This window comes from Columba livia, chromosome 10 (assembly GCF_036013475.1).
Source record: "Columba livia isolate bColLiv1 breed racing homer chromosome 10, bColLiv1.pat.W.v2, whole genome shotgun sequence".
In the NCBI taxonomy this organism is placed as follows: domain Eukaryota; kingdom Metazoa; phylum Chordata; class Aves; order Columbiformes; family Columbidae; genus Columba; species Columba livia.
In genome coordinates, this window is record NC_088611.1 from 13560583 (window position 1) to 13579863 (window position 19281).

The 19281-nt window shown below is 41.3% G+C and overlaps 1 protein-coding gene across 12 annotated transcripts in view; it reads right to left on the reverse strand.

Moving 5' to 3' along the window:
• Positions 1-19281, reverse strand: part of MITF (melanocyte inducing transcription factor) — a 107789-nt gene that overhangs the window by 16276 nt on the left and 72232 nt on the right. For 6 of the 12 annotated variants that reach the window (XM_065075416.1, XM_065075417.1, XM_065075420.1 and 3 more), the window contains 3 exons: positions 4587-4814; positions 3363-3446; positions 1923-2018 (listed from right to left, as the gene is read on the reverse strand). In XM_065075416.1, the coding sequence (XP_064931488.1) occupies positions 1923-2018; positions 3363-3446; positions 4587-4814 (408 nt within the window). Of the gene's footprint in view, positions 1-1922; positions 2019-3362; positions 3447-4586; positions 4815-5980; positions 7425-19281 lie in introns of those variants that run through there. The other 6 variants (XM_065075418.1, XM_065075419.1, XM_065075426.1 and 3 more) reach the window with 4 other exon arrangements.

Consider the following 19281-nt stretch of genomic DNA (forward strand, 5'->3'; position numbering starts at 1 on the left):
AGAGACCATTTCCTCTCTTAATTTCTTCCACCTCTACTTAGCTCAGTCTGCGGACATTAATTCCTTATTAGTAAAATGTTGGGCGATTTAAGACCTAAATACTGTTCCAAAAGAAAAGTGTCTGTTATGTCAGGTTCATTTTTTTCCCAACCAATTGTCGGGAATCTTGGTTCCAATTTCTCCAGGATTGGTACCAGCTTAATTCAGAGACCGAAATACACATTTGTCTCCAGCAATTTAAATGTATTAGTAAAGAAGTCTCCATTCTATTATTCCATATCTTTATTTTTATGGGCTTTACTACATATAGTGGGCAATTCATGAAATTTCACAGTAAACATGGAAAAGGCCGTCTTCACAAGGCTTGTTGTCACATAGCAAGCAGGAGGGATGCAACTACCCTAAAGATTGAGTACATGGACTCCTTGCACCAAAAGAACGCAGAGTACCATTATGCGCTTGTCTGGAAGCAAAGAGCCACTGCTGGGGTCCCTGTGAAATGAGACAGGAAGAAAAGCACAGAGAAATCCAAGCTCCCTCCAATTTAATAGGTCCCAATTCAATGAAACTTCAGAGCAAGGACTCCAGAAGAAGCTGAACCCTCAATTAAAACAAGCAAAAAAAAGGCAATTAAGTTGAAAACTAACTTTTCACAGGTTATAAAGTTTTCCTCTCAAATTCCGGGACAGATGAACTTTTCAAGATTAAAGGCAAATTCATTCTTTCTGGTGGGGCTCGCTCCACTGTTATTTCCCCATCTGCTCAAAGGGCATTATTTAGCAAGGGATGCTGATGGGCCGTTTCCTGCGGCTTCCACCACATCTCCGAAAGGGCTGTGGGAATCTGTGGGAGCGCAGGACTAGGTTAACATGACATCAGATGAGTACTGTCAGCAAATGTAAATCTATGCCACAAAAATCAATGCTATGTGGTAAGCTGTAAATTTTGGCACTAGATTAAAAAGAAACAGATGCCAGCCCTGGCAGACATCGACTCAGCCAGATCTAACAGCACTTAAGCCTAAGGCAAAAAATTCACTGGAGCTACCCTCCACAAAAGATCAAAATCAGATTATGCCAGAAGTATGATTACATTAATGCTCGCAGCAATGTGAACCAGCAAAGAGAAAGAGCAACTCAGAGCCAACCTGCACCTCCCCTCACTCAACGACTTTTCCACCCCTGTGTTCTTGTCTTTTCTCACAGGCTTCCTATGTCCCCTTCCACTGTTTAGTTTTAAAGCTTCTTTATTCATCCCCCTTTCATTTGTTTCGAAGGTGTGGTGGGTTTTTTGTCCTTTTGTTGTTGTTTGTTTCATTTGGTTTTGTTTTGTTTGTGTTTTTGTTTGTTTGGTGGTTGCCCCTCTCTAAATTTTGTACATCTTTGCTGTCATCTAGCTATGGACTTCAACTGCATTTGAAATCAGGTTAAGCTAAAAACTATGATATTAGAGGCAGCAGCTAAAGTAGAGCATTTCTGAACAGGGATGTTAACACAGGCTTAAGCATGGTGTACAATTTCTTACTTGAATATGAGAAGATACAGGGACCTGGGGTCCCAGAGGTTCCTTCTAGGCTTTCTGAAGCCAAGTATAATGTTCATGGCGATCTTTAATGTCAATGGTTCTGAGTTCACCCCTGTTAGCCCAGTTCACCCTGTTACAAGAACTAACTTGACTTTGAAATAAGAAAAGCAAAATTGTCCTTCGCATTCCCTCAAGCTGATTCCAGCTTGTGTTCTTAGTTCATGTTTTTCATTGCAAATGAATATCTTGAGCTCTTCAAAGAAAAGCTAATTACAGTCTATGGGACAGTACAATAACTACTTAATTGTTTGGATAAAAAGTCATGCTGCAGTTTTGTGTTCTCTCAAGGAAAGACAATTAAACTTAACAGGGAAACAAGAAGTAAAGGACCATTGTACCGTATTTGCCATTTGCAGGGCTGGGTCCATCAAGCCAAGGATTTCTTCATTGTAACTTGACTCCAGACTAATTATGTCATCGATCACATCATCCATCTGCAGCAGAAAAGGTAGACAAAGAAAAACAAACCATTTATCAAAACCACGAGGATACAGAGGCCTGACACCAGGCTTGAACCACACATCGGTTCTGCAGCACAGACGCCAGCAGAGCCACCTGTGCAGCTTCACCACGCTCCAAACCCAACCCCTCAGCCCTGACCCCCGCGATCCAGCCAGGTCACGACAATGCTGAGGTTTCACAGTCTAACCCGCTCCTCCCACCAGCAGCACCTGCCCACGGACACACTGTTCCCCCAGGAACAGCAGAGGAGAGAGCTATCTACCCATAGAACAAGCTGCGCTAAAGACATGAATCCCCCTTCCCCAAGCAGCACTGTCTGCATCGCCCCCACCTCTGCCCCCTAGTTTTGGGGTCAAAACCCATGTACAGACAGTACTGCCCGACCCCCGGGCACTTGCCGGGGAAGGAGAGGGAACAAAGGCTCGCTGCTGGGTGACAGGCTGCCTGCCCTCGACAACAGAATCCCTTGGATTCACATGTGCCATACACCCTCGCAGGATGCACCACCCAAGAGCAGCTCAGAGATGATTTTAGGTGGTGCAAGCCATCTTCTTGCTGGGGCTGGGAGGTGCCTCCATAATGTCCTGCACTGTCACGAGAAACAGAGCCCTAAAAACAACCATTGCAGGTGCTCCGAACTGTCCTGCAGGATTGACTATTTCCTTTGCCTTCACTACAAAAAAGGAGCTTAAATGACAGCCATCTACAAAATCAATGCATAAAGTTGATGGTAGAAATAGTTTTATACTGTATATTTTGTATCAGCTCAAGAAAGTGTCATCAGAATGAATTACACTGACTGGAAACGAGGGCAAGAAAGGAACTAAAAGTTACAGCTCATATCCAAGTTTTGTTAGATATAAAAAACCTTTAGTAGTTTAAAAAAAAAAAAAATAGAAATATGACTACTGAGGACAAATTACCACCGATGGATTAAAGTCTTTGCACACCATTTTTTTTAAATGCAAGTGCGATCTGCATAGAAATGTCTTGGAAACTATCAGGACAGGAAAACATCAGGGCAATCTTGGGAAAACTGCAGTAGAACAGATTTCCTGATATGAGACCTAACGCATGGTTGATATGTTGTTCTGCTGCAGTGCTACAGAGCTAAGAAAGCATGAGCCCTCTTCAGATGTCTTAATGCCCTTTTGATACCAATGCTAATAAACAACTTTGTTGTTTTGTTCCTTAAATATATCTTAGGTTCAGCCTCTTAAAGATACTAAGGGGGAAGTTTATTCTTCGACATAACTTCAAAGAAACATGCTCAATAGAAAGGGGACCTGTGCTCCACCTCCTGTGTCATCCAGTACCTGCATGCATGATGCTCGTGAGTGTGTATTCAGAGGCGGGCACTCACTCTCAACCCTGCTTTGCTCTTCAAATTTATAAAATCCCTGCAGAAATAAAAAGGAAATAAAAGAAGAAAAAAAAAAAAAAAAAAGAAAAGAAAAAGCAAAGCATGGATCTGAGTTCATGGCACAGTCTCAGTCCCAAAAGGAGCACAATTGAAACAGTGTCATGCACACGTGTGCCTGGTGACACAGCAAAGTGAAGCTGTAAATATTCTTGAGGGAAAAAAAAATATTTGGGTACAACTGGGATGGAAACAACTTTAATTTCTTTTGAACCTATGGAGCACAAGTCATTTCTCTTGTGTGTGCAAAATACACTCTGTAATAACTTTCTCAAAGTTGCATAGCATTTTGCTCACAGAGTGCTTGTGTATTAAAAATCTGGCACAAAGGCTTGTGGAGGGAGGATGGGGAACATGAGGAGCTCTACAGTTGTCTCCCATTTGTCATGTAAAAAAACCCAAAAACATCAACATGATTCTTACACTTGTTAGCACCTTTCAAATCATCTTCCTCTGGAACCTGAGCACACATGTAACATCCAACTAAGATTTTTGCCAGGAAAGATTAAGACAAGGTTGCTAAGGACTTTTAGGTATAGGCTAATGAAGTCTTATATTTGCAGCACTGAGCTCATCACGAAGCAGCAATCAGGAACATTTTAGGGTCTATTATCTGGGAAAATTTGCCTTCCAGCTAAGCAAGAGACTTGCTCAAATTTAACTGTAAAAATACCTAAAATATCTCAAAAAAGCTTTGCGTTTTTCAGTTATTTTTGCTATGCTCTTTGCTCTTTCTGCAAAAATGAGCCATAAATAACATTATTCCAGAAAGCTACAGCTTACAAAACAGCTTTGTGTTCTCCAAAGGTCAATTATTCACTGTACGCATGAAGCAAGGCACGGGGAAAAAAAGTAGTAGTTTTTAATAAGCATAAACCAGCTAAAATAGTTCAAAAAAGTGGAAGTTAGAGGGACACAGTTTTTTTTTTGCCAAAGTGTTTTATGCAAACCTATATTAATCAGGCAGACACAGAGGTAGCAGTTTCATTTTCAAAGTGAACAGCCCAGAAAAGTGGATAAAAATAACATCTTAACAATAAGCAAATAACGGTTTAAACCAGAAAGCAAGCCGACTGCAATTCCACTTTACTGAAGAATAAGCACAGCGAGAGCGTATTACCTCCTTCTCGCAGTTGGAGTTAAGGGTGAGCATCGCCATGGGACTGTTGGGCGCGCTGCTGCCAGTTCCAGGCGGCATGACATGGTCACCGGGCTGGTTGGGACATGGCAAGCTCAGGGCTTGGTTGGCATGTTTGTTTGCGAGGGTGGTGGAGAGGTACTGCTTCACCTGCTGCCGCTGGGCTTGCTGGATGTGGTACTTGGTTGGGTTCTCAAGGTGTGTCTGCACCTGTATGACACAAATGTTAAAAATGCCTTATTGTTTTACAACATCATTATATGCACTATCAATTTGAGCTATACATTTGGGACATACACACCAGCTATGCATTTGACTTGGAGTACAAACCTGTGCAGCTCCAAGGAAGTCAGCAGTGCTTCACTAATCCACGTTTGGTAACAAGAAATCAGTTTATGAGTTAGCGTTTCAGTAACTGAATTATTAGCAGTAAACCAAGAAATTCCACTTATTTTTCTACAACACGAGATTTCACATGTAAGACCAACACTCAGGTTTTTCAGTTTATACAGACACTCCAGAACACTCTGTTCTCCCTTCGGACCTTCAGCTACGCCACATTTCGTTTTCACGAAAAATATGGAGAAACAAGTTGCACTGCAGGACTCATTTTACTTGTTAGTAGCTACCACTTAAAACCAAAGAGCCTGGACTGCTATCCTTTATCAGGTGTCAAGTAGCAGAGAGATCAAAAGGGTTTTTGTTGTTATTTTCAGGTGTTTTCTTTGTTTGGGTTTTTTTTTCAGTGTTTTGTTGGTTTGGTTTGTTTTTTGCAAATAACACATTGGTTAAAAAAAGGAATATGCAAATTTTTTAACTACAAATTATTTATATTTCAGATATATGCCCTAAAACATATACAAAAAAAGACAACTTGTTTATAAACACATCATGCAAATAAGATGCAAGAAAAGAAGTGTTTCGGCTCAGATCAATCACTGTCCTCAGCTACAGCTATTTTTGTATTTAAGATGAGCTTTTCAGTACTTAGAATTTCTTTACATACAAAGTATGAAAAACCTCATATCTAACTACTCTCACACACTCTAAACAAGAAAGAGAAGAAAGGCAGGTTTTTTCCTTGCAAAATTTTCACCATATCCTAGAAAATCTTTGTCACCTTTATTTGATCATTATTGTTTTTATCCAAAAGTAGAAAACAAACCAAAATATAGTAATACTCTGAGAAGCCTTTTGCTTTAAAACAGTTCCACTAAAGTGACTTTTGCCACTACAAGCAACCGTGTATGTCCCCCACTTATTTTTTGTGGAAGAAATTAAATAAGGCATACTAGATAGCAAAGGAAATGGGTTTCCTCTATACTATAAGCCTTCTTAGCAACAGGTTTTAAAATAAGTCTGCAATAGCAACTCACCTGATAATGATTATACTCAAGCATTTCCAGCATACTAATAGGTTGTGAGAGAAGCGACTGCAATATCCTTTGGTCTACGCTACTCCGGTTTGAGGGATTCACATATGGCAGCACCATAAACAAGCTACCCAAAATCAGCAGAAGCAACTTGAATGCCACTGCTCAGACTTATAGTAACCTACGCTAATTAGCCACGCATGTAGAGAACCAAACACAGTTCACACAGGGGCTCTTCTTGGAAGCTATGCAAGTTTAGCCCTAAGTATTGGTATTAATTTTTTTTCCCTGGCTTTGACGTCATGCTTTTTCATAAACATAAAAGGACCTTTTAAAGTGATGGGCTATCAAAGTCAGATTGACAGTTCGCTCAAGGCTAATTCGCTATTCATCTTTCGTTCCAGTCGTACTAATAGACAATGGTATTTTTCTTTAGCAGTAAGGTTAAAAGTTTTTAAGTACAGAGTAAGAAATAACTGAAAAAATACCCTACGAGCCTAACACGTATCCCCTGGCAGTGGGGGCCACTGAGCAAACCCACAGGTTTATACGGCCCTGTCTTCAGCTCCCAGGGCAGCAGCCCCACTGCCCAGGGTTTGGAAAAGCTCCATTACATCCTCAGCCTCCCCTGTGCTTCAGAGCCCATTAATTCTGTCCCAACCTACAGCTGGAAGAGGTTTTCCAGTTCAGGAAGGGTTGAAAATGGGCTAAAGCGTGTCCCAAATGCACGTAGCTTCAGTTCTACCCAGCCACGGTACTCCACGCCGTCCCTACACCTCCCGGAACTTTTTCTTTCTAACCAACTCCTTGACAAAAGCTCATACTTGAGCACAAGCACCAGAAGCTGCTCAACTTGCCTTATTTTCTAACAAGTCTGCTGAACATGGAGGCACACTTAAGATAGTGTTTCTAGAGAGTTTAATCTGATTTGTTGCACTAAATCTCTAGACAACAAAATACAGAAGTCTGGTGTGATAAGTACAGCACTTGCTTTGTCAGTCCCAAACTGTGTTAGCAATTTTCCCATCACTAGCGGCAAGAGTTATGTTACCCAGATAAGTCTATTTTTCACTAACATTTTCATCTTCTGAGCAGATAAAGTTATCAATAAACTTGTTATTTTCATAACACTTATCTTTGAATATGTTATTTTAAAGCCAAGACCTGCTTGTCTGACAGAATTTGCACATTCCTTTTCTTCCCCAGGCCCAGATACCACGGCTGTTCTCCCTCGATGCTGCCATGGAGCAAAGCTGCTCCTCCCTGCACACATCTCCTACTGCCCCTCATTGCTCCCAGAAGAAGAACCTGCAAAATTCCAAGATCCACATCACAACTGTGCATCATTAAATATTACATTATTTATAATATATACTATTACACTGAGCTGACTCCGCGACAACTTTTGAAACACATACTGCCCAACTGACATAGGATTTTTGTTGGCAAAGTACATACTTACATTTCATGAGAGCATACTTTCCCCAAAATTTTGTTGTATTACTCTACATTAGAATAGTTTGTGTCATTTTGCTAGTCCTTTTTTTTGTTTTTAATGGGCTGTGCTGCCCTCAGTATGCCAGGGAAGGCAAGAGAAAACAACTTGTGAACCTTAAACAAAGGAGCTCCATTCTCTATCAAACTTTTAAGTTGCAGATTTCTACTTAATACAGAAGTGTAATTATTCTCTGAGAATTTTAATCTTGCTGAGAAGTACGTCCTCTTCGGTACAGGGCAACAGATTGCAGCTGCATTTCAGAAGCTATCCAGTAAACCACATCTAGTCATCTCTTACTACGCTGGCAACAAGTGACTCCGAGGAAATTAATTTACTGCGAGGCAGGTGTCTGGGCTTCACATCAGCGGCAGCAGAGAAAATGCTTATTGCCTTTACAGAAAAAATACCTACCAGAAGAACTGTAGTCATTATATACTAGATACACAGAGTTCTCCAAGGACGTGTCACCTTCTCATGCAAGTTCAGTACTGAACCAACGAAAACGGAGAACTGCCCTTTCTGTCATTAAATTGCTCCAAAATAATGCAAAGGAGAGATCAGGGACTGAACATTTCCTTCTAATCCACAGCTGATAAAACATACTTTCGCATTTGAACCCAAGAACATACAATTTTTCTCCAAACAGAGGAGAATGAGACTTAACTATTCTCAGCCCACATGTCAGTGCAACAAGGACAGGAGCTCCCACAGGACAGAAACAGCTTCACACACGTTCCTTCTTGGACAGACGTTCCAGGTTCAACTCTCTCGCCCTGGCCAGTGCGAGGCCTGACAGGTGACAACAGAGGGCATCTGAGAAACTTCAGTTTGAATCTCTGTTGTGTTACTCACTCTCCCCTTGAGCTGCCTTATCAGCTCCATCATCAAAATCTGGCGACAACAACCTTCCTTAGCTCAGTGCTTTTTGTTGAAACTAACTGTCTTTGGCCTAGACAACCCTTGTCTTCAGTCTCCGCAAAGAGAGACAAACTGTGCCTAGTTTAGCAAACGTCCCAAGATGTACCAGTCATGGTCAGACTGCTTTATGGCTTATCTACAGGCTTACTTTTTAACAAGCTATCTCACAAGCACAGAGCAAAACAAACCCTAAAACGAAATTCCACTACCCAAAATTTAAACCATAAATAAAAGCTTTGACTTAATTAAAATCTATTTTTGGTCTTCAGCCCCCTTCATGTCTTTGGAGTAAAGAATAGTTCTTGTTGTTCTTCCAAATTCATGAGACACAAAGTGCAAGAATATGACAATTTATTGGTTTGGATACACTCCCTAGGAAATATGTTTGCATGGGAACATGCAATAAAAATGGAACAACTTGAAACTGAATCCTTTAGATCTCAAACCATCTATCTCCAGGAATCTCAACCCAAGGTTTGCTGTAACATTACTGAGTGGAACATTGTTTTTTGGACATGTTGGTATTGGCGAGCAAGAAGTAATGGAAAGAAGTAATGGATGTATCACCTGCAGAACTTTGGAAATTATTTGAGACAAAGTGGCAAAACCAGCTAAATTTATCACACTACAGTAAAATAATTTGGCTACAAGAAACTACAGATCAAGGATAGCCAAGTGGCAGCCTACAGCCTGGCTTCAGCCCAGAAACATCTGGAAGAAGGCTGTACTTTCAATGTCTATTCAGGTGCATTTTCAATTTGCATGGTTATAAAAGTACTGCTTACAGGGGCAGCAGAATAACATCACCTTAGAAGCAGAGGCCCAGAATGGGCTTTGTGCTAAAACGGCCTCCAACGCCAGCCCAGCAGCATCTCCATTCACCTTCAGGGCCTTGCTCCAGGCACTGTTAGAACTGCCACTGCACCATGAGCCAGCGATTCACGCTCTATCCATTCTTGCCATGCTGACCCTGAGCTGGTCGCTTTTTTCTTGGGCTGAAGCACTGAGAAAAGCAGTATAAAGAAATCAGCACAACTACACCCATATGTAACCCAGTTTAGGCCCTACAAGGCTGAGCCAGGCTGAATAAATTCTGGATGGAGCCACATTAATTACTCAGCACTTGTCCCTCACTCTTTGCGTTATACTGGAGAACAATGTTATCTCAAGCAGGGGAAAGGCTTTCTCATGCCTTCACTAATCTCAACATCTGACTGCTATTTCCAGTGCATACATTCAGTTCAAGTATTTGAGTAGGGGAAAATCAGTTCCTAGGAAACTGTCTGTTAACTTCCACATCAAAAAAAAACATAGTAATAACCCATATATGTAGAGGAGTTTTTTCCCAACCCTTGCAACTAGAGTCAACCAAGCAAACATTTTATCAATGGTTTTCACTAGCTTTAAGCATACATACAATATCAGTGGGAATTTTAGGTATACTTCAGAGCACATTCTCCAAAATCCTTGTATTATATTACACAGTTACAGGACTCCTGAGTAGGCCCACATAATTCCTTCAGTTTGAAAACCTAAAAATATTTCCCAATAAGGTGATCAGGAGCTCAGGAACTTAAACACAAAGCGTTGCTGCATGCTGAAGCACAGAGCATACATCTCTATACAAAGCTAACAAAAGCAACCAAAACAATAATTCTGATACTTGCTCCTCCTGTCAAGTTTTGCTGGGAATCACTCAGAGACTTAATTTACTAATAACTTGCTAGTGATGGCAAGATGTTGGAACAGTGCTACATTTACTCCTAGGCAGGAAAGCCTATTGGCTTGGCCAGTGTGTTTTGCATAGTATAATCCAGAAATTAAATGGCCAATGATTAAAATGATGGAGAATTTATACCAGTATAAAAATCAGTAGTTAGCTGTGGCTTTACTACCAATCATCCTCTAGGAACACTTCAGGTTCATTAATTACTGCAGGATCAAGATTTGACCCATCATTACTTCTGGATGAAGGTAACTAGGCTAGGTTAGCTGGCCTGCACAGGTCTCCTCAGCCCCAGGCCTTCCTCAACTGCATCTTGGTCTTCCCCACTTTTCATCTCCCATGGAGTTAAGCAATGGAGACCTCAAGCCTGTGCACACAAAGCTGAACATGTCCCAAACCCTCCACTGGTGCAACACAAGTGACAAAAGGCCACCATCATGCCAGTAGCTCTGGGCTGGCCCCCACCAGCTGGGAAAAAGCATATTGCCATTCCCCAAAGCACACAGAAGGAGATTCTTCTCACCAAAACCACTAAAGCTCCCTGTGAAAGTAAAGCCACACCACCTAATGCTTTATTTGAGCAGAGATAGGTTGAGCACAGGGACATACCAGGGGTTTACAGATGACAGCTAACCAAGGGGAAGACATTTCCCACTTTTTGTTTTTTTTTTGTTGTTTAAATTGAAAGACCGTTTGTCTCAAGTATATTGCCTTAGGATTTACACTTTACAATTACACATAAAATGCTTTCTGGTCAGTTTTCTCAGTTCAATAGAACTTTTTGTTGCTTAGACAGCTAAATGTCATGGGATTTTTAAGAAAGGTTAAAATTCTGTGTCATTTCACAACTTTACCCAATGAAAAAGGATACAAAACCACATCCATGGAAGCGTTTTGCAAGGAATACAGGCTTCAGCTGGGTCTGCTGCACCAGAAAGCCTGTGCAACACACTAGCACAGGGCTGCAAAGCTGCTTTTTAAAGATGCTTTGACCCATCACTTTCAAGGATAAAAATCCAACAGCAGCAACAAATTGTTTTCTAGGAGTTTGACTAAAAACAGAAAGCTGTATAAACAGGTGCCTGTCCTTTTGGGCTATGGAAAAACAGAAGATCTGAGGAAAATCACATGAGAAAGAAAATCAACTAGTGCCTCTTGCATCAGGAGTGATTTAAACTCCTAAAGTTTTCTAATCCAGGTTCAGATTCTGCAAGTCATATTCACCACAGCTTCATCCACTAAGCCTAAAAATCCTAAATATTATATAAAATTTCAATTATTTCATTAAAATATTGATCATGGGTTATACTGCAATGCCAGGAAGGACCCTTCTACCACCCAACTTGGAACAATCCAAATAACTATCCAGACAACAGTTTAACTCATCCCCAAGACATCTTCCCACGTGAAGCATTCAAACATTAAGCAACGGCATCAACCGTCCCTCCTTTTCTAGATCATATTTCCTGCTCTTTTAGTCCATAATCCACAAAGAGTGGCCAGAAGAACCCTGACCAGAAAGCCCAAGAGCAGGAAACGGTGAAGGATTAATTGTATTAACTGGGGAATGACAGGCAGGATGAGTTGATTCCAGCATTCTACCTTAGGGACATTGCCAAGGCAAGGAAACATCAGTTAGCACAATAAAACTCCCTGGTTACTTAGCTCACCCAAAAACCCCTCTGAACTTGAAAACCAAGGGAGGTTTGAGACAGTTATTTAAGATCTGGCATTATGATTGCAGTCTAAGTTGATCCAACAGTCATCTTCAAGCACAAATAATTATGAAAAAGAAAAGGCGCATTGTACAGAATGAACATCATTTATACAACTGGGGGTTGTTTTGCCCATCACCAAAAATTCCTCTGTGTAACATGACTTTTTATCCAAGGGAAAGGCATGAAGCAGACAAAAAGAACAAAGTTTTTGTGGATTAGTATTTAAAAACTGTGCTTTAGCTATAGAAGCACATGACAACAGAAATTAAAGAAAGGTTAGCCAAATTTTCCTAAGGCAACGGGAACTGATGTAATTTGCAGGTTAGTGGCATGCTAGCTGCCATTCCACAAGTGTGGCTTTCAAACAGGATTCAGTTCTTTCAACTCCAGCATTGTATTTTGTTTTTGTTAGGAAACCAGCATTTCAGCTGTTTATTTCCTAACACACATGCCATAAATTTTTAATTTTATACAGTTACTGAGAGGATACCAAAAAGCATTGCAACATTTTAGGACAGACAAGTAATTGACTCCGTAAAATGTCAGACACAAATCTTGTGCTATGATTTCAGCTACCCCAGGTGCTTTAGAGCAGAAGTATTTTATGACTAACAGGCATTGATACCAGCCACACAACTGCACCTGCCAGGCAAGTCTGAATTATGGAACTGCCACAGTAAAAAGCTTAATTGAAGCACCTCATATTTATGTCCAGCTCTGCCATCCTTCTCTCTCATAAGGGAGCTGGGCAGCACTCGATAAGCACTGGAGGGTTTGAGATTGTTCCCAGTGGGATGTGAATGACTCCTCCTTACGGGAACTGTCAAAGATTGACATAAAGTTGCTTCCAAAGGCTTTCTTGCAAGACCTGGCATGGAGATGTGAACTCAAGAGGGAGCAGAGTCATAGAACCACAGACATTTCAGCTGCCCCAGAGCCCAAAGCCAGGACAGGCAGCCTGAAGCTATCTCCACTCCCAGCTTGCCCTTGCCAAGCCTCTCGTAGCTCAAGCACAACTATCCCCCTTCAGTGCAGCCCAAGCAACATCAACACAAGATTTACCAGACCAACTCTAACACAGTTTGCTATCTACATGAAAAAGTCACTTCTGAGAGGTAAAACCATTTGTCTGACTTTATTTTCCTCCTAAGGTTGCCAAGCACAGCGTCGGCCAGTGCCACCTTTGACTTGCTGTCACATATTTAGAGCCTGAGCAAGACTATCAGTTACATTTCACAGGGGTTACTAATCCAGCCACCATTCCAGCTCTCAGTAACCCCTGCTAGACCTGCACAAAGGGGTATTTCACTTCCAGGTCTCTGGTTCCCTACAAAATTGCTGGGAAAACCAGCATCTTAATGACTTCACTCTATTGCAGGGAAGAGGTGCAGAATACCAACCCTTCAAAGGAGGGTCATGACAGGTCAGACTACTACTTAAATCACATCAACCTTCACATGTGCAAAGCATTTAGGCACTCTGGGTGTAATTCTAGACCCCACACCTGAGACAGCACGCACTTTGATAAACAAAAGGAGGAATACGAGTTTTTCCTCAAGTCCTGCAATGCCTTGATGGGACAGTTTCCACATGTGAGAAGAAGCATCCTTCTCCACACCCGGTTCTGCCCAGGTGCACATCATTGTGATGAGCACATCATTGCTCGTTTGTCAAATGTGAAGAATACAAATGGGACCGGGTAAAAATACTGGCATCTTTCACAGAAAATGGACAAAGGAGAAAATAGTAATCAGTTTTATACAAGATGTTGAGTAAAATGTAACCAGAGCTAACCTTAAAACAGAGGAGAGGCAGCACCCACTGACTTTAAAATTAAAAATAAAAAAACAAAAAATAAAAAACCTTATTACCAACTTCCTGAAGACGTGGAATTACTCACATAGAATGGGGCCAGCTGTTTGCTTGTCCTGACTTTAACAAATAAAATTCAAGAAGCTTCAAGACTCCACGCCAAAAGCAGATTTAATGCAGTAAATCTGCTTTGTCCCTGCATGGTCTTGTCTCAATGAGTGTCTTGCAACACCGACTTTTCACAGTTGAACTTTAAGCTATTTTGCCTAAACTATAAATAAAAAGTATAAGAAAGGGAAAAAGCCCAAACTGTTACTTTCATAAATTTTAAAAACCTTTACCCTCAAACATTGGTCTCATTTGTCACTACGAGGTTTGTGAACGATTGCCCAAATTTATAGTATATGAGACAGTTTTGAACCAAGATAACTTCAAATGTTGATGAATATGATCTTCAGCACTTTGGGGCTAAGCAAGAAGTGAGTTTAACTCTTTCAGCTTCACACTAGCTTGTGAGAAACAATTGACGTTGAGAATATTGCCTGTGGGCTACTGAAGTATTTATTTACAAAACTCCACATTACAAAATTTCAATATTCAGCATTGAAGGACGAGCTAGGGACAGAGATGTAAAGATGGCACTAGACCAAAATACATCAAACACCAAAAGCCACAAACAGTTGTGTCCTTCTCTTTTTTAACTAAAAGCTATTTGTAAGCTGAAATGCAGCTCTTGTATTACAATAAAGGGAATAAACTTCCCCACTTTGGAAGCACAGAACACATCAGAAGGACATCACAGCATAATTTTGGTTGGAAGAGACCTTTAAAGGTCATCTAGTCCAACCTCTACATCTTGTTGCATACTTGCATAGAGACATCTACACTTGTTACATACTTGTCTAAAAACGATCTAGGTGAAAGACTGCTACACTCACTGTTCACATAATTGCATGGGGACCGTGAGGCTGGCAGCGTGCTCTCCGGTTCACTTACAAAGCACATATCAAGGGCATGCCACTAATCACAAATCCAAAGGCAAAACCAGAAAACAACTGCACCAAACCCAACCAGTGCCATGCAGTGTGTGCTGGAACAGTTTGGCCTGAGCATCTACTAGAAAAGCCTTCTGCCTGAAACTTGTAAGGAAGCATCCAAAAATAAGAGTGAAAATAATTTTGAAAGCACCATTTATTTTAACAAGCCACTTGGAAACACAGTGGCTCCGCACAAAGGACACTTGTTCTGGAACACGCCTGTTTTGAGGCTATCTGCTTTATGACAAATACACAGTGACATGAGAAGAAGTTAGCAAGAGAATGAAGATTTTGTTAATTCAAAACAGTTTTATGCTGTTAACATGCCCTGAGCTTCTACATGTCACAGTTAATAACAAATTAGAAAGACTTAGTGGGCTTTATAGCACTTTGCCTACAGTCAGTGATGCTTCATGTCAGCCCCAATATGGAAGACTTGAATACGCAGAAGAATAAAGCAGTCTAGATACATCCATTTTATTCATGCTCATAATATGAGCATTAGACACAGTTTAAAATAATAATAAATCACTGACTTCATTTAAGTAAAGGAAATACAAGCTGGCTTACCACCGAACTCCTTGATTTTCATCCTTCTGCTCAACGAGCTGTGATGTTATTTATGACTGTATTAAAACCTACTGAGTTGTAATAAAACAGTTTCAGTACCCCAGAGTGCTTGATCATCATGTTCTCTAATGTAAGATAATCCAAGTCACCTTCATGCAAACTCAACTGGCTACGATCTGAAGCATTCTGCTAAATACCAGAAATTGGATTTTTGGGGGGAACTTTGGCAAGCCACAAAGGTGGGTATACTCCTTGTATAGGAGAAGACTCTGGAGGAGAAGTGACCCAGAGGGCCAAGCTAATATCATAGAGCATCAAAATTGAAAGCCAACACTGTCAGGCTTACTCTTGAATGGTGGTGGCTCTTCCTCGGGAGCAGAGGGCTAGCATCCAACACTTCCATTTAGCAACATTACTTTTTCACCTCCTGACATCTCACTCACACACTAGGTACTGGAGCAGGCATCACAGTAGCCAGAAAAGTTTAAAAGTAACAACAGTAAGAAATTAAGTATGTTTATTCCACTCTGATTTTAAACCCAGAAACCACAACGAAACTTAGTGTTTTAGTTATTTCTTAGCTAAAGGAGTGCTGCCATAAAACTTTTGTAACACAGACGTATTTAAGGCCAATAGCCATTAGGTTGCATGATCTCACCTCTACACCCCATGATCTTAATCCCACAACAGACAGTAGCTATCGTCTGGCTCCCAGAAAAAACAAGGCTACCGTCAGCTCATTTATTAAACAAGGATGCCAACATCTCAGCCCTTTTAAGATCTCAGGCCTTACATACATAGAAACATAGCATCACCATCTATTTTATACTTACAAAAACAACATCCAGCCGCCCGGCCATTTTTGTAATGTTCCCTACACCTGCCCCTCCATGTCTTCCAAAGACGAGCTGTTGAAAACCTTTCTCCTCCTGTTATTTCACATAGAGTAGGCAAATAATTAGTTACTCTGTGAAACAGGAAGCTCCTTGTCCACATAAATGACCCCTGGTCAGGCAAGAGGATGGGGCCCTTGCAGGACCACCACCTGAACAGGTGAAACCTTTGACAAAACCCAATTTAAGCTGTCAGTAAACCTGTTTATACTGCAGTTGTAACAAAAGCCAGCAGTCAGGATTGTTGCTTTAGTAGATGTCACACAAGCATGTTCCTTATCATGAAAGCTTAAAGACTGAAAAATAGGTTGTATAAAATGATGGTCTAAATTGCGGCTGTGATGCTCTTCCAGTACATACACACACCCTGGCACAGCTGCATTTTCAGCATTTGAGCTGAAAATATAAAACCTCCAGCCTGCAAGGGACTACAAGCTATTGGTTCTCTACTGTGTGGTTGGAGGTAGGGCTCTTTCTGCAGGACTGGAATCACTTCTTGTTATATGACAGCAGACAAATTCCACCTTCCCAAACAGCTTAAAGAAAACTCTTTTCAATGGTTTAATCTGAACTTCAAAAAAGCACAGGCCAACAACTTACCGGGAGAGGCACATTGACAAAACACAAAGAGGAGTGTGTGCCATCATTCCAGTTCTCCAAAGGTTAGTTGCAAATATGAATCAACAAGAAATTCAGAAGTAATAGTTTTGTCAGAAGATCAAAACATCTTTTGAGAAAGAAATTCAGGGCCTCCAGGCTTGGTCTCAGAAGAATCCTATTTTAAACCGCACTTGACCCACACTACTGTAACCCTTCAAATGCTATTACAAGAACAGAACTATGTTCACAAGGGGAAACTGGCATAGCATCTCCCACTAAAGCCATGTTTATTTATGTAAAAAAATCATGCACCTCCTTTTAACACTGAAAAAATACAAACAACATGATGTATTTTACAACATACCTCTCATCGCTGATTGATAATATACACAAAGTTTTAGCTACCCAAGAAACAGTATGGGAACAGAACACAGTTCAAGGCAACCAGATGCTAGCATTAGAAAGATGTAATTAGAGATTAGACGTGAATTAACTAGATCCTGACTCAGTCTTCCCCACTTTCCTCATCCTTTTTAAACCTCAAATATAAACCCATTTTAGCATGTCACTACTTCGCAGGAAGGAATAAATATTTTTTAGAGATCTTAATGCTTAAAAAAATGCAAATGAGCTCACACTAAACAGAGTTTATTTTAAATTAAGTTTAAACAGAGGAAAAGTAGAAGAGCATTTTGTTTTGTTTGTAACATCTGCTAGGAGCCAGAGGAGAAGCCAGTACATCCATGATCGCAACAGTTGGGTTTGGCAATGGCAGATGTATTCGCAGCCAGTCCCAAGGACACCACAGGTAGCTGTGCACCCTCAAACAGCGCAGTGCGAGACGAGGGACCCCGCAGGGGAACAGTTCAGGACACCATCTGCATTTCAAGCCACTGATGTCAGATGGGCTCTAGTCTGACTGAACTCCCAGTAGCGACGGGATAACACAAGGTCTTCTCATTTAATTTCATCTGACGAGAAGCTAATTATCACTCATCAACAGCACTGGGCAAAAATAAGCTAACGTGTAACGAGTAAGGGCAACTGGGAACTGGCTTCAAAACTGCATTGCCACTCCACACTAGAGGCAGAGCTGGCCTGAGGAGGTGTGGGCGCTGGTGTCCGCTGCCCAGGCCTGCCCGGCCACACCGGCTGCTGCTCCCACCCTCAGTGCTGCAGGTGCAGCCGTCCGCAGGCCTACATGGACCCAGGCAACCAGAACCATGAAGCTGATTAAAGAAAAGCACCACCTTTCCAAAATCAGGCCTTTTTTAAACTTCAAACTGCCTCAGCGGTCCCACATCATTTTTAGTGTGCCTCCCCAACACACATATTGGCACAGCCATGGGGGCAGCAACTACCAGGCTGCAAGAGACATTATCAGTCACCTTTGCTGCCACAATCAATGTACTTGCACCCAAAAAACAGAATTGGGCACAAATGGACACCTCAAATACTGTGTTCAGTTTTGGGCCCCTCACTACAAGAAAGTCATTGAGGTGCTGGAGTGAGTTTAGAGAAGGGCATGAAGCTGATGAAGGGTCTAGAGATCAGCTCTTATGAGGACTGGCTGAGGGACCTGAGGCTGTTTAGCCTGGACAAAAGGAGGCTGAGGGGAGACCGTATCACTCTCTACAACTACCTAAAAGGAGATTGTAGCAAACAGGGTCTTGGTATCTTCTCGCAAGTAGCAAGTGATAGGATGAGAGGAAATGGCCTCAAGTTGTGTCAGAGGAGGTTTAGATTGGATATTACAAAAAATTTCTTCAAAGAAAGGGTTGTCAAGCACTGGAACAAGCTGTCCAGGGAAGTGGTTGAGTCGCCATCCCTGGAAGCATTTAAAAGATGTGTAGATGTGGTTCTTAGGGATGTAGTTTAGTGGTGGACTTCACAGCGTTACATTAATGGTTGGACTTGAGCTTAAAGTCCTTTTCCAACCAAAATGATTCTGTGATTGAATAACAGACAAAGTTCTTTCTGCCTTACCCCATCTGGTGGCCTATTCCTTACATACAGCTGGTAGCAACAGCTATTTAGGCATGGTATCTGGAATTGCAGTTACTAGAGAAGAAAATGCAAAGTTGGTCCCCTAACAGTTATCTGTGGTTATTCCCCGGGTCCCGTAGCAGACAGCCCACTCCTCACTCAACGCAAGGTGTCCAGACATGGTGGAAAAAAGTCCAGACTTTTGTGGAAGCTTTTTCCTCATTATTTAGATCAAACACTGCAGGGAAAGGCAGAAGGGAATTCTGAACAGTGATCCACGTAGGAAACAACACTTTGCATTGAGCAACCGATTATTCAATAAGCTCCACTCTAGAGCAGAAGGCACCACTTTTCTTCCCTCAAAAAGCCAATATACATTAGAAAAGGATAAACTCTTTTGAAATGCCACAGTACTATGAGATTAAATACTATTTTTCCTTTTACACAGCGAACCATACATGGCAGAACCCTTAAGGAATATATGAACTTTCATGTGAATGAAGCCCATTAACTATCATGCAATGAATGCAGCCTGTGGTCCAGAAT